Raw genomic sequence first — 16,212 nt, 5'->3', positions numbered from 1 at the left:
CTTGACCAATAAATGTACTATAACCTGTATTTCCACTCATTCTATTTATTCTTAAATAAATGCTGGTTTTCAACTTACCAAATGATTCCTCCCCAAAATATTGAGAAGATGACATAAAACGCCAAAGAGCCCCATATGACCAAATGATTCATCCATGTCCAGTATCGAGTATCTAACGCCAACTGTAAAAAGATACGTATTACTATATTAAAACACATTGACCAGTAGAAGATTGTTGAAGTATTTTAGGTCTTCATATAAAGAATAGTATGTAGGTACATTGCTGATGTAGTGGAAAGTGAGGCAAGATAAACATGGGCTCTGATAAGGAACTTATACATTCAAATCACCTTGGTACAAGAACATGTTCTATCCGATTTGCCCCCATTACTGGTCCAAGAAATTGTAGTTTCCCTAAACCCTAGATACTACAAGAAAAATCCAACAGAAACATATACAACATATAAAGAAAATTATGACCTTACCTTTAATGTGACTGTAAACACTAATGTAGTGAACACAATTGTCCCAAAAGACCAGTTTCCAAATACCTGAAAATGACATCAGAAATCATTATCTAAGTGTAGCAACACAAAACAGCCATTGGTGGCCCTATAAAAAAAAGGTCAAATAAAACACGAACACTCTGCTACACTAAATGTACTTAGAAGCGTAAAGGCGTCTCCAGGAAGAGGAGTTTTGTTACTCCCTGAACCGTGTGTTCTTCTCGGTGTTAATGGTGTTATTGCGCTCATCTAGACTCCAGAATACCTGTAGATCTCTTAAGGGGGTTTTACACTGGGCAATTATCGGGCAGACAATCGTTCATATAACGCACGTTGCCGTAATTGCCCTGTGATCATCTGCTGATCGTATCGCTTTAAAAAATTGAAATATAATAGTGGTCAGTAGCACATCTCCTTGTGTAAACAGGGAGACGCACTGCCGACATGGTAATAATGTATGGGGACGAGTGATCGGAGTAACGAGCGCTCATCCCCATACATAGCTCGCTGTGACAGGAGCAAAGGAGCGCCGACACTCTGGCTGGGGAATTCGCTCCTGGAGGATCCCCTGACGTCAATGTCCATAACCCCTTTAAATGGAACTGGTCACCAGCGTTTCACACATTAAAACCGTATTAACCATACACATATTAAAACCAGCAATACATGGCGGTAGTGGGTGAAAAATTATTTTTATGTAACTTATAATTATCTTCTAAGTCGGCTCTGTACCTTTAGTATTTTAGTGTTCCCGTGCCGTATGCTAATAAGCATAAAAGAGTCATATCTTAATTTGAAAAGAGTCATATCTTCATTCCTCAAGCCTTTCCGAGCTTACCCCGCCTCCTTACTTCTGATTGACAGCTCCTGCCACTGCCCAGCACACACGAAATCCCACGTTTGTGCATTGATGTCCTTTTCTGGAGCGTGCGCACAACAGGAAACCATAGCGGCGCATGCACAGTAACTAGATTTGAGGCTCGAACTAAGCAGGTAAGGGTGTCGAACCATACATGACGTGCCCATGCGCACTAAGATGAGATTTCGGCATTCCGGGTGGGCCGGTTTTCAGCACTGGGCAGGCATAAGAAGAGGAACGAACTAGACTGCCGTATTATTACCATAAAAGGCGCAAAATGTTTGCAGACCATTATTTACGGTCGGAGGAGTTTAGGAGAGGGGATAACGGCAATTAACTTTTCACAGCCGCGGCCAACGAGGGGCGAGTAGAGTTCAATAGGTGAAATGCTGGTGACAGGTTCCCTTTAAACTGTCTGTAACAAAGTGTATTTTATTATTAAGGCTATGTTCTCACTGTGTTCAGTGTACTTGCTCAAATACATCCATAGTCTATAATGGAATCAACGCAAACCAAAAGATTGTCCTTTTGGCACACGTCTGGCAACTATATTGAAAAAGCATAGTCTCTACACTTTCCCCACGGTAAAAAAAAAAATCACCACAGTACAATTTCCCCTCCCCCCCCAATAATGGGAGTCCATGTAAAATATAGAAGGTACAGTGGTAAGGCATAAAGTTGCATACGTCCAGTCTGTACTTCCGGCATACACGTCAGGAGATTTTCCCCAGTGTGTACACCTAATGCAGTGTGAATAAAGCCTAGTATTATTATCGCTTATTTACTATAAATTTAAAATAGTATGAAATGAGAAATTCAAAAATCTCCAGACAAGCGGATGTCTTAGAAACATCTTAATAAAAATTGCAGCTCTGAACCATTTATTTATCTTCACAAATGTTTTTACATTTTTAAAGTTCAACAATTTATATTTTAATTTGGTCAATTGAACAATTTATCAACTTGAAAAATAAGTACCGTATTTTTCGGACTATAAGACGCACCTGACCATAAGACACACCCAGGTTTTAGACCACAGAGAATAGGAAAAAAAATACTTGTTAAAAAAGAATTTATTTCTGTTTCACCACATTCTGAGAGCCAAATTTTTTTTTATATTTCTTTCATCGATTGAGCGGTGAGGGCTTATTTTTTGCAGGACGAGCTGTAGTTTTATTGGCACCATTTTTTGGTACATACGATTTTTTTTATCACTTTTTTATTTTATTTCATATTTTAAGCACTAAGGTGACCAAAAAACAATTTGATGTTTTACATTTTTAAACTCACCGTGCGAGTTAAATAATGGTATATTGTAATAGATCAGACTTTTACGGACACAGCGATACCAAATTATTGTATTTTTTACATTGTGCTTGGGGAAAAATGGGAAAACTTTTTTTTTTACACTCCTGAAAATGTATCTAACATTTATTTTTTTTACACATTTTATTAATTTCCCTAGGGGACTTGAACCAGTGGCCACTTGGCTACATGTGGAGTAACTGAAGCAGCGTATGCGGTTTCCCTAACTCCCATAGTAGTGAATGACAGTTACGGAAGTAGCGTAGCATGCGAGCTACGCGGTTTCCGTAACTACTGTTCAGTTCTATAGGAGTTATGGAAACAGTGTAGCTCCGCGAGTTACGCCGTTTCAGTAACTCCACATGTAATCAAGTGGCTGGGAGAGCACAGAAAGCTAGAACGGGGTTTAGGGGGCCCGTTCTAGAGAGAAGTGCGGGTCACAGAGTTGGGACCTGCATCTGACATTTATGACATATCCTGTGGATATCCTCAGAAAAAGAATGGTTGAAGAGCACCACACGTCTCTCAAATTTCAATCAATATATTCCTTTATTGGTCAAACATCCAGTAAAAAATGGCAATGTTTCGACCCGTGACAAGTGGAGGGTCTTTCTCAAGCCTCCACTGGTCACGGGTCGAAACGTTGCCATTTTTTACTGGATGTTTGCCCAATAAAGGAATATATTGATTGAAATTTGGGAGACGTGTGCTGCTGTTCAACCACGCTTTTTCTGAGGATTACATTTCATCAGACTGGGTTTGTCTGATTTTACAGCGTGACACCGCTCCTGATATCGGGATTTGTGCCGCTTCAAATATTTTATTTTTTTGGAATAACCTGTGGATGTGTCACAGATGTCCTTCATAGAAAAACCCCTATAAATGCCGCGGTCGCTATTGACCATGACATTTAACTAGTTAAAGGGGTTTGCCATAAAACACATTTACCCCCTATCCACAGGATAGGGGCTACATGTGAGATCGCTGGGGGTTTCCCAGCGATAAGGAGAACAGGGGACGGAGTCACCCAAAGCGCTACATGAGAACCCTGAACTTCCGGGTTCTGTGTCCGTCTTATCTGTTCCGCAGCTGCATAGAGAAGAATCCCATTGATCTCTATGAAGCTGCCACACACAGAACTCGGAAGTCACATCTTCTCATGCAGCGCTCTTGGTAACTTTCGGTCCCCGTTCTCTTCATCGATCACACATGTGTTTTATGGCACAAGCCCTTTAAACTGCCAGGAACAGCGAAATTGCTGTGCCTGGCCGTTAGAGCAGCGTGTCAGAAGCGGACACCTGCTGGCAGGTCATGGGTCGGGAAGGGGGTTAAGTAATGAAGCGGTCATGGCGCCCGGCGAAGCCGGGTCCCTTGACTGTGGACTATAAGACGCAGGGACTTTTTAGCAAGATTTAGTCTTGCTAAAACTGTGTCTTATAATCCGAAAAATACGGTAATCTAAATATTTTTCGTTCAACACCAAACCCGTCAAAATTATGGATAACGCCGCAGCATCAATTTACTTGCAATGAAAAAAAATAATTAAAAAAATAAATAAAAGGGCTATTTCATAGCATGCAAGAAAATAAGAAACTTTGAAAGACTTATGAATTTGTACAGCAGTGCTGCATAGTCACCCGCAATTTAACCGTACTTGGGAAAACTTTCATACACTCAACTGAAATGCTCTGTTCACACTAGTATCATGGCTCCTGCATAAATAACTGAACTGTGACAGATCCATTTTCAAACAGATACCAGAAAACCCCGGAGAAACCTTTAGGGTTAAATGGGGTCATAGGTGTGTTTTGTTTTTTTTACAGTAAGAATAGTGCTGAAAGACTTGTCCCGTCAAAAACCCTAAAAAAAACAAAGTAACAAATTAACCCTAATGTGAGCAGAGCCTTAAACCAAAAAACATGTTCTTCTATTTTCATCATTCCGCTAAATGAAGTTGAAAATACACAGTAATCGGTAGAACATTAGTACATTGCACTTTTGCCGTGGCCATTGGGTCAGATGTAATCTACGAATGACTAATATATATGCATTATTAAGATTCTATTTTTAAACAGTACAAGGTCTAAGAAAGGTGCTTACCAAAAGCTCTCATGATCTGGATGCGAACATTTAAAAAGGAAGTGAAATGTAAAATGTCACCATGATAATAAAAAAAATACCAAAAACCCAACAAAACCGGATGCAATAAATAAAATTATTTCAATGCAACAGTTTCTCTACTTTATATCTCATACCAAGTCAAAAGTATATTACTTAAGAGAAATGTATATTATTTACACGCACTATCATATACACGGAGACAAAAGATAATAGATCGAGGACAGACCACATCCCTGCCTTTTTGGTAAGATATAAATGATTACAAACCCGAGTCCACAAGAGTGAGAGCCGCTGCTTGTTAAGCTCTTCCTTCTGTCTCAGAAGGTGGTCTCAGGACAGGGTCCTTCTAGGATGTCTATATGCTCATCTATACGGCATATGGCCAGGTGTTGTCCTGATGGGACAACCCCGTTAAGTACATATTAGAACATAAATGCAACTGTAGTCATGTAAAAGTTATGAAGATGCCACCAATAAAGTACGGAGGCCATCAGCTTAGCGGGGATAACATTAAAGGGGGTTGTCAAACCATAGACAATCCCTTATAATCTAGACAATTTGATTATACGCTAATGATACATTGAAGGGGAATTTATCTGTTGAAAAAAAATAAATAAAACTAGAAGCAAAAGATTAGAATCAAGCATAAATAAAATCATTATAACAGAATTTATGGAAAAGTTGATAAAGGACAAAATATCCATACCAGACCATTGCCTTCCAAAGAGGGATTCTGGAATAGGAAATAAACTCCAAAGAAAAGTACTAGTCCTTCAAAAGCTCCCAGTGCAGTCCAGTATAGGAAAGGCAACCACTGCAGCATTGCGTTATCAGATATCCTCCTGCAAGCGTGATAAAATAAGTATTAGCCATACACCGAAGTAAACAGACATGAAGTGTGTGGAAAGGCACACCGAGACCTGCAAATCCTATAGAAACCAAGCATATTCTGCTCTATACCCAGCACTTATTATTATATTATTTGTAATTTGCTTTATGGTAAATTTGTGCTTTTTGATATTATATAATGTTTTATCACACGCGGTTGTTCTGATGTGTTCCAGCATCCTTAATAATGACATAATTATGGGATAATTACGCCAAGTAGTGAAAATTGCATTTGGGTAGGACTGTGGAATTACTAGATCACGTATCCTTTCAAGCAGATCTGTCATTAAGAAGTGCTCCCAATTTAAGGGCAGGATATTAAAAGGAGTCGGTTTATTCTTTCTTCTCAGCGATGATTCATAAAGGCCACAATGTTTTCTTGTGCTGTTTGGCATAATCGCTCCTTGGACATGTCATTATCATATGTAGTCTGTAAATAGGGCAGCATATATGACAGATCCGCTTTATCTTCTGAAAAATATATATATATATTTTTTTACTCGCTGCAAGTCTAAGATGAGTCTAAGATGATACATGGGTTCCAAGCATTAGCTTTTCTTCTCACCAATGGTCGGAAGACTTTCAATTAATAACAGACCATTTCTGAAAATATAACCTTCAAGAAGTGGTTGCCATTACTAGCCACAGCAGAAAAAGCTGCTGCAAAAGAAGATTTAGAACTGGAGGATCGACAACATATGTGCAGTATTTACACATTGCTTTTGATGGATTATAGGTAATGCTCTATTTTCCCTGCAGTGTTATGGAAATGGAAATGTGTACTTAAAGGGTAACTAAACTTTATTAAAACTTTAGACATGTCAGAAGTTTTGATTGGTGGGGGTCTGAGCACTGAGACCCCCACCGATCGCTAAAACGAAGTGGCAGAAGTGCTCTGGTGAGCGCCGTGCCGGTTCATTTCTGATCGGATTTCCTCCGAAAGCAGAGCGAGTGGAGTATGGACTCCTAGACTTTCTATTAAGCCCGTACACCGCTCCGAGGAAAGTCGATCAGAAACTAAGTGGCACAGCACTAACCCGAGCACTTCTGCGGCTTTTTTTTTTTTTTTTTTTTTAGAGACATCGTGGGGGGTCTCCCATTAAAACTTCTGACATTTCACTATGACATGTTAAAGTTTCTGAAAAGTTTAGTTACACTTTAACAGTAGGTTCTCTGGTATCCCCTATCCGGTTTTATCGCCAGCTAACTTACTGCTGCAGGAAACCCTATGATCAGCTTTATACCAGAATGGAGGGGCCATCCAAATGAACATGTGTAAATGTCACATCAGGGTCAGAATGGTAAGTATAAACTTTGTCCCTAGGTGGAAGGACAGTTTAGATAGTTTAACAAGTGGGGGTTTATACTTACATATATAACTTTGGATTTGCTATTAGCGTTTCAATGCTGATGCGTTGTTCCAACAGACTATAAGCCAGGATCGGAAGAGAGGTAAAGCAGATGTTGTACATGGTCAAATATGCAGCATCATAAAGTGGCTACAACAAAGAGGAAATAGACAGATTTTATTTTATATTTGTGCAACTTATTATACACCAGATGATTCCCATAACCCATATATTATTTTACAACTATTATCCACTGACTTATTTTACTTCTCTAAGCTAAAAACTGACTAACTCTAACAAGCTCATTAGTCAAGGAATGAAAACTTTAACCTTCAGGGATTGCTTATGTAGTGGTACAATATGAGGATTTTACAAAACTCCCAAAATCGTAACTTTCTGAACCAACGAGTGCAACATGGTGGGGGGGGGGGGGGGGGGTACGGATAAGGCAGATCGGAACAAAGATGGTTTTACACTTAAGGTTAAAGCTGTCCAGACTCAACAGTCTGACAGTCCCCCAAAGTCAGGGAAAGGATTCTTTGTTCTACTGGGAGATAAAGCGCTGCCAGAAGTGACGTCAGCCACTTATTCCCCTCCCCCTTTTAGGTAAACATGCACGCTGGGTGGAGGCAAGCACACTATTATGGGAGCTTCAGGAGAGATAGCGGTCAGCCGAATGAGCGTTCAGCCGACATCTATGATGTGTGTATGGCTGGCCTTTGGCTTCAAGGAGGGAGAACAGCTTTGGTAAGGAAAATCTTGGAAATCTTTGATGCTGCTGCCGGTCTAGAAATAACTCAGAAACTTTATTCTCCAGTGACAGGTTTGCTTTGACGCCTTACCATCTTTAGATGGTACATGAATGCTGCAGAAAACGCCCACATCAGAGTAAACCCAAACCAATACAAATCACGCAGTGCAAACCCTGGTTAACTATAATCACACCCTACGGCTACTCTCACCCTTCGTGTACAGAGTAATTTCCGTAACAGTTGGTTCCTACACTGAATCTTATCAAGATCAAGAATTCTTCCATATATACTTTTAGGAGGAGAAGCGAATGCATACCTGTTGTGAAAACCCACAAAAGAACTGGTATAAAAACTGTGGCAGGATGAAACACAGGTTCTATAAAGAAAAAGCAAAAAGAAATGAAACAACAGTATTGGTGATGATCTATGACCGTAACTGTAAAATAGAACGGTGAGGCTAGTAATATGAAGCTCAACCATTGTTCGAATAAGAAGGTCTTATATATAATATACAGGAATCCTACCCAATACCCTTACACAGTTATAAGCACATGCACCAATGCACCTCCCGTCTCTTCAGTAGAACTTACAATGGAACAGGTAAGAGAAGTCAACGTCTACCAAAGAAAACTATGCAATCAATTGCAGATTCAGGCTACGCTAGCGCATTTCTAGAAAAGTTACAGTAGAATGAAGCAAACGTAATTAAAATAGATTGTTGTTATTTTATGGAGAAAAATCCCTGTTCTTTGGATGATCTGCGCATAACCGGAATGTATAATGTTTGGTTTTCCTTGAATTTACTGAATAGGTATGATATGAAGCTCTTACCTTATAAAAGAAATACTGTACAAGGTGCGCTATCCTGACATAGTACAAATGGCCGTGTGCTAAAATAAGTTTTCTTAAGTGCTTGAATTTTGGCACGGCATAGTCGCTGTTTCTCGCTGCTTGGCGACCTTCTTTTCCTTTAATGCCTGGAAGTAAGTAACCGATTAGTGCTAAATTTCAGGAAAGCAAACTAAAAAGCCATTTCCCTTTAAATCAGAAAAGGGCAATAAATATAGACCCTTGAGCAAGCCTGCAAATCTATGTGACAATCATTATTGCTGCCATTACAGTTTTCAGAGGTATTGTCACTTTTAGAAGTTCCAACGGGAAAATCTCCCCAATTAAAGGACTTGTATAAGACGAGATGAATGGGGCTGAGCTGCAAAACAAAATAGGTATCAAAGACCAGAATAAGGAAAAAAGTAGACTTTTTTTTTTTCTAACCTCAGGTGACCCCTTTAATGGGGTTTTCCCACAATTAACATTCATCACCCATCCACAATATAGGTGATAAATGTATGATCGCTGGGACTCCTACCGACCTCTAGAACGGGGGATCCGACCCCATTCCTCTTCACTGCGTGATCAAAGTGCGTAGGTTTTTGAATGGAGCGGTGGTTGTGCATGTGAGCTGCTGCTGCATGCAGAGTCTGAGACTGATGGAAACAGCCGAGTGCAGCGCTTGACTGTCTCGGTTAGCCCCATAGACCGCTGCTCTATTCAAAAGGCTTCTCACTGCGATCTTCCAGTTTCCAGTGGTGGGGCCCCTCAGCTTTCACACGTTATCACTTACCCGCTGGATAGGTGATAAATGTTAATTGTGTTAAAACCCCTTCAAGCACTGATAAAGGATTGGGGCGATCTTGTGACCGTTGTAGTGATGGTCATATTGGTGATGACAAAGCTTTTTCAGGATCAGAAATAACTAAGAAACAGCTAGATGGGATATGCTATGCGCTTTTAAAACTCAAATGATTTGAACCAAGATTAGGATAATACTAGTGGTTAACAGTCAAAAGAAAAAATAAATATGGTTCATTACAAACAAGTACAGAGATTTGAACAAAAAATGCACACAAAGTCCTCTCATGATATATTCAGCAAGGAGTGTTAAGTCGAGTTGTCTAGCAAACACTTCACTTCCTTTCTGGGTGACTACCAATTGAGTACATGTAGCTACATCCGCTGATGTGGTCATAGGAAACGCAAACTGCCAGGCAGGTGTATATATTAAATCTCTCTTCTTCTCAGGAAGTGGATTGTATTGCATAAGAAATCCAGTAATGAAACAATCAAGACAACGGAAGAGAAGAGCAGGAACAAGGTGCATTCTTGCTAGGTTTAGGCGGGATTCACACGACCGGGTCGTTCCCGAGCCCGAGTGTCGGCCGGTAAAATCGGCCATTTTGCCCGGCCGGTTTGCATTAAGTTTTGCGTCCGTGCCGGGCAGATCTTGACAGTGACATCAGCGGCAACTCCTGAAGGGGAATCCCCATGTGTTCGGGGATTCCGCTTCAGGAGTTACCCCTGATGTCACTGCCCAGATATGGACAGAGACATCAAGCGCTCTGTCCAGGAGCGGAATCCCCGAAAACACGAGGATTCCGCTCCTTCAAGGAGCTAAAGTGCGGCTAGCACATAGCAGAGCGGGGAGATACCTCCCCGCTCTGCTATAGTGGCGTTGCTACAGTAGTAGCAGCCGCAGCAGCAGCAGCTGCTAGCGGCGCCATCGAAGGTGTCGCCGGGCCAGGGTGCTTTTCAAGCAGGGGAAGGGAGCCAGCGCAGCGCTCCCTTCCACCTGCTGTACACCCCGGCCCTGCCACACAGTGTACAGCGCACAGCCATTCGTCAGAATGGCATCAACTCCTCCTCCTCACATGCACTCTGCGCTGTGAGGAGGAGGAGATAGAGCGCAAGCTCCGGAAAAGCCGGCCATCACTTGGGACATATCCCGGTGATGGCCGTGTATTACCCGGCCCCATAGACTTCTATTGGAGCCGGGCGGCCGGGTACCCGGGCGAAAATAGAGCATGTCCTATTTTTTGACGGCCGGTTTTCCCGGCCGTCAAAAAATCGGTTGTGTGAATAGCCCCATTAGGGGTCTATTATTCCTAATGCAGCCGGGTGCCGGCCGATTTATGAACGGCCGGCACCCGGCCGGGAAACCCTGCCGTGTGAATGGGGGCTTAGAAAGATTTTTAGTGAGATATATAATGAAGTAAAAAGTGGTAGGCTTCAAAGGGAAAGTATCAACAGAAAATTACATAAAACGTTTTTATTGGACATTTTATAGATTGCATTAAGAAATAATAAAAACAACTATTCATATGAAACTACTGTAATATTCTAGTTTTCCCACTGGCCGCTAGAGCACAAATAATAGACTTGTCTGCTGTGCTGTGTAGACTGGGACAGGGTTAGCAGAGGGCGAGGGAGTGAACAACAGACCTTTTCTACTGCGGGAGGCCTAAATAAGGCAGGATAGCAACACTATTTAACCAGGTCAGGCACTGTAAACATATCACCCATCACTCCCTGGCTTGGGGATTGTATCCCAATCACTTCCTGGAGACCACGAATTTAGGGTGTGTCTCCAATATATCCGCCCACAGGAAAGTTTTAAATTTAAATAAATAAATAGCTACACTTAAAAAACAAAAAAAAAACAAATACAATTACTCTTCTCCATACTTAAAAGAAATTAAAGACATGATACGTTCCTTTTAATGTTAAGAATTCTCAAAATACAATTATATATTATATTGTATGTGTATACATATATAAACACACTATATATATATACACACACACACATATATATATATATATATAAATAAAGACACACTGGCAGCTGTAGAAATAAGATATTGTGTACCTATCCCGACGTGTGCTTCCAGTATCATGCTAACATCATTAGCTCCATCTCCCACAGATAATGTGATTGGGTTTCCTTTACTATTTTTCACCATTTTAACAATCTGCAAAAAAGCATATTTTTTTTTTTTTATTATTTATTTTTTAGGCCGACATTGAAACGATTAACAATAAACCACGTTACAAACTTTTTTTAATTTTTTAACATTACTGAAAGTAGCTTTAGAAATGTCTAACCAGTCTGTTAAAACAAGCAATGTTTACACAATATTGTAGCGTTGCGTCACTTCTGTATATATATCTATATGGATATATATATACATATATGTGTGTGTATGTATATACACACAGAGCTATAATTTTATGGTATATGATATATACACACCTGTGCTTTCTGCAATGGCGCCATGCGACAACATAAAACCGCTGAACATTTCTGACAAATCTGAAGAAATATGTTTTTATAATAACTGGAGCTGCAGTTGGGACTTAATATAAGAGCCAGTGTGGAACCGTCAACTATCAGCCCATAGTCTTGGTTTCCTGTCCAGCTTCTGAAACAGAGAGAAGTTGACTCATATGATACATGCAATGTTAAATACATTCCACATAACTTATGTACACTACACTTTTCTTTACTACATCAACACATTTCTGTGCAGCCCACAAAACGGCCGCCAACACTGGGTATACTTGGAAGAGATCGTGAATGTCAACCATTGAACACTATTTTATTTTTTTTGCATCTAAATAGATCCAAAATTAAAGGTTAATTTCTTAAATCTATCTTATTATATCTAGGGGTCGGAGCGCTGTTTTGATCTGATAGAGCTCCAAATACATTGCATAGCTATAGAGATAAATGATAACATTTTGGCTGCCATCAGGCACCACTAGGGGGAGCTTAGAAGCTGGCTACATACGGTTTTATTATTGTCTTACCACAGAAGATGGCAGCCAGAATTGTATTATTTAACTCCAAAGCTTTTGCAGTGGATAAGGAGAGCTGTATCAGAAAAATGAAGCTCCTTCAGCTATGAAGATAAAATCGAAAAATAAAATTCACTTCACCTGCCCATACATGAGCAGCATGTAATGGGCAGCGCTGCACAAACCCTGTCTCACTATAATTTTTTTTCCTAATCTCCCCCGTTATTTAGATATCAGTGCCGTTATATTTGGCGCCGATATTTAATTAATAACCCTCTGAACGGTCAATGCGGCATGTAATATAGCTGTGACACGGTCCAATGAGATACGGACAGTGCCACAGCAAGAGCTGGAGAGAGGAGAGTGCGCGCACGCCCTCACTCTTCAGCTCTCTGTATACAAGGCATATTAGGACAACAAGACACAGTATGCCGAGAGCTGAAGAGCGAGAGCGTGCGCTCTCCTCTCTCCAGCTCTTGCTGTGGCACTGTCCGTATCTGATTGGACAGTGTCACAGCGATGTTACACGCCCCCTTGCTAATTACACGCCACATTGACAGTTCAGGGGGTTATTTGCATATCGGACACCAAATAGAACGGCACTGATATCTAAATAACGGAGGAAATTAGGAAAAAAAATTATATTAAAATAGGGTTTGTGCAGCCCTGACCATTACATGCTGCACATGTATGGGCAGGTGAAAGGTTTTCTTTAAAGATTTTCTACTTAAAAAAGGAGAAAGCAAAAAGTGAGTTTTCCTATTCTGTTGGATATTTTATTCAGCTACTCTGAGTAGATTTACTCACTAGAGAATAGCTGTTCGTACAGCTCCTATAGAAGCGGAAACCCAATCATTTTTAGTTATATAGATGGGCAGACCTGCGTGTCTTAAAATCGGATTCTTTATTTTTATGTTGTCCTTTAAATATACAATTTCTCCCCTAAAAAAACCATAACATTATAAAACCAAAATACACCATTTCACAAGTATTACCTTTCCACGCTCCCTTTTATTTTGGGTGCTTCTTGCAGCAGCTTTCGTTGATACTCTCGGAGCAGCTCTTGTAAGCGCTCCTCTTTTCTTTCACATTCTTCCAGGTTTTTGGTGGTCAGTTCCAGCAGTTCCGTGGTATTCTGAAACAATCTACAGGCATAACATGTGGACTTTGCAGTCTCCATTTTATCGCCAGTTAGCACCCAAACCTTCATGCCCGCTGCATGGAGGGCCTCAATGGTTTCTGCAGCTTCTTCCTGTAGCCTATCAAAAACATTACGAAATACAAATCTTTAATTTATGGAATGGAATTGAAGCAATTGGATATTAACAAGAGCTGCATTTCTCCTGAGGCTGAAAGCCCATACCGACCCAACATATCACAGCTAAGGGTTTGCTACAATGGTATCCTGTTAAAGGGGTTGCTCAGTCATCAGAAATTGATGGTCTATCCTCAGGATAGGCCATCAATATCTGATTGGTCAGGTGCGACTCCTGGCACCCCCGCCGATCAGCTGCTTTAAATAAGCCCCGCGCTCGTACGAGTGCTGCTTTCCCTTCATTCCTGTCACCGCTCTGTACTGTAAATCTCCGACACATGATGGTCGCAATTCACAGTACAACAGCCTTCTCCCATTGAAGTGGATGGGCGAAGGCTGTAATACTGTGAACTGCCACTACAAGGGTGTCGGCGATTCACAGTACGAGCAGATGAGTGAAGAGGAAGAAGCACAGGTACGAGTGCTGCGGCCACTTCAAAACAGCCGATCGGTGGGGTTGCCGGGAGTCGGACCTCGACTGATTGGATATTGATGGCTTACTTTAAGATTAGGCCATCACTCTCTTATGACTTCACAACCCCTTTAAGGCAATCTTTTGTGAGTTAAATACATCCGCAGCACAACTCTTTCTTTGCACGCATCAGTGAAGGGAAGAGCTACCAGTGTGGAGTGTAGGCAGTATAGCTTGCAGAGGGTTGCATAAACTGGACACATTGTAGCAGACAATCTGTTGTGAGAAGAATTAGACAAATTCACATAAAGCAAGCAGAGATCTTGAAATCAGAGAGGAATTGAAACGCCAAGTGTATTAGAAAGCCACAAAACTTAATTTTACAGCGATAAAGATTAGTTTACAGATTACTTTATTTACTGGACAAGTTAAAACAAAATTAAAATGACCCTGGCTGCCCACTAACTACAGACTGCCATCTGCAGTATACAGTAGTCTGCAATGGTGTAGTTGGGGGGGGGGGGGGGGGGAGCAGCAGCTGCAGAAATGTTTAATCCTCCAAAGATAGTTTGGAAAATATTTTCTAATAATTATGGAGAAGTATACAGTAGCTGCAAAGTGCAATTAATTACATTGTGCAATATTCCCAAGTCCGGCAGCGGGAATATTCTGGCTGGAATTCACAGATGTTATGAAAATAGTTAACACTTTGGCTGCATTCACACGAATGTGAAATACACGCGTAAAGCTGGTCCGCTTGCGTCACGTTATTACATCTGTGCTTTGCGAGTGTTTTTCACGCACTCGCAAAGCACATCTTTTTTATTTTTCAATGGAATTGATGCGCAAATCACTCACCCATTGATTTCAATGGGCGCATAGGTGTGTGAGAAACACACCAATATAGGACATGCAGTGAGTTTTACGCAACGGACACACGCTGCATGAAAACCTACGCATGTGTGAATGGCCCCATTGAAATGAATGGATCAGTGTGCTGTGCGGGATTTTCACGCACAGCGACGAGTTTTACGCTCGTCTGAATAAGCCATAATAGAAATTGTTTATGGTAATACATTGAAGTCATTATATTGTACAAAATCCCTTTACAAATACGGTAACAGAATATTGTTAGGTATATGTTATATTATATTATAGACCTTACTGACAGACTGCCTGTTCTAAATTTCTTGGCCAAAAATAAGATTATATTAGACTGTAGTCGTGTGGGATCTCAGAGGGAACCCGTCATTGACATTATGCTGCCCTCACTGAGGGCATCATAATGTACTGACAAACATGCGGATTTCAGCCGTCTGTTACTTATTTACCTAAGTGTACCCGTTTCTAAAAACTACAGAGCTCGGGTAGCCCTGCCAGAGGAGTCCGGCGTATCATGAGATGCCGCTAGCTCCGCCCACTCTCTACCGATTGACAGATGTCTCCCTATGCACAGTAAAAGAGGGGGTAATCAGTGGGTAGAGCTAGCGACTGCTCACGAATACGCCAGACTTATCTCGGACAGGGCTGCCCAGGCTCTGCAAGCAAGTTCTCAGAAACTAGTACACTTAAGCAAATAAGTGACGGACTGCTGAAATCAGCATGTCCGTCAGCACATCATGATGCCCTCAGAGATGGCAGCCTAATTTCAATGACGGGTTCCCTTTAAGGAGCCACGCTGCTACTCTGGAGGGGCGATCAACAATACCCTAGAATACACGGATTATGGGCCGAGTCCTGCACAAGGTCATTTTCCCTGTTATGAGAGACAACGAACTAACAGCATTTTGCAGTCCACGTATACATCGAATGTATTCGTAGACTGCATTTTTAGGTTAACTGTATTGGAAAGTGAAGTCAACATCACTTTCAATACAAAGGCATCCCGGGATAAAACGTATATACTGTGTAATAAATGGTGGCGTATGCAAATGTATGTCATCATTCTACCCTATACTTTAACATATACAGTGGGAGATTTTACAGTGAACTGCAAATGCAGTGTGAACAGAGGCTTACTCTGTCTGCTGCACTGTACTTATTGTCCATTTGATGCAGCCTTCAGTGTTG

At 41.0% G+C, this 16,212-nt stretch overlaps 1 protein-coding gene across 5 annotated transcripts in view; it reads right to left on the bottom strand.

Moving 5' to 3' along the window:
• ATP11C (ATPase phospholipid transporting 11C (ATP11C blood group)) overlaps positions 1–16,212 on the bottom strand; it is a 122,778-nt gene that overhangs the window by 14,705 nt on the left and 91,861 nt on the right. For all 5 annotated transcript variants that reach the window (XM_075835893.1, XM_075835889.1, XM_075835892.1 and 2 more), the window contains exons 19-27: positions 13,411–13,674; positions 11,871–12,039; positions 11,487–11,589; positions 8,612–8,757; positions 8,097–8,156; positions 7,051–7,178; positions 5,498–5,633; positions 486–551; positions 79–182 (exon numbers count right to left, since the gene is read on the bottom strand). In XM_075835893.1, the coding sequence (XP_075692008.1) occupies positions 79–182; positions 486–551; positions 5,498–5,633; positions 7,051–7,178; positions 8,097–8,156; positions 8,612–8,757; positions 11,487–11,589; positions 11,871–12,039; positions 13,411–13,674 (1,176 nt within the window). The remainder of the gene's footprint in view (positions 1–78; positions 183–485; positions 552–5,497; positions 5,634–7,050; positions 7,179–8,096; positions 8,157–8,611; positions 8,758–11,486; positions 11,590–11,870; positions 12,040–13,410; positions 13,675–16,212) is intronic.

Source organism: Rhinoderma darwinii, chromosome 8, assembly GCF_050947455.1.
Source record: "Rhinoderma darwinii isolate aRhiDar2 chromosome 8, aRhiDar2.hap1, whole genome shotgun sequence".
NCBI classification, from domain to species: domain Eukaryota; kingdom Metazoa; phylum Chordata; class Amphibia; order Anura; family Rhinodermatidae; genus Rhinoderma; species Rhinoderma darwinii.
This window is presented reverse-complemented; position numbering and strand designations above follow the sequence as displayed.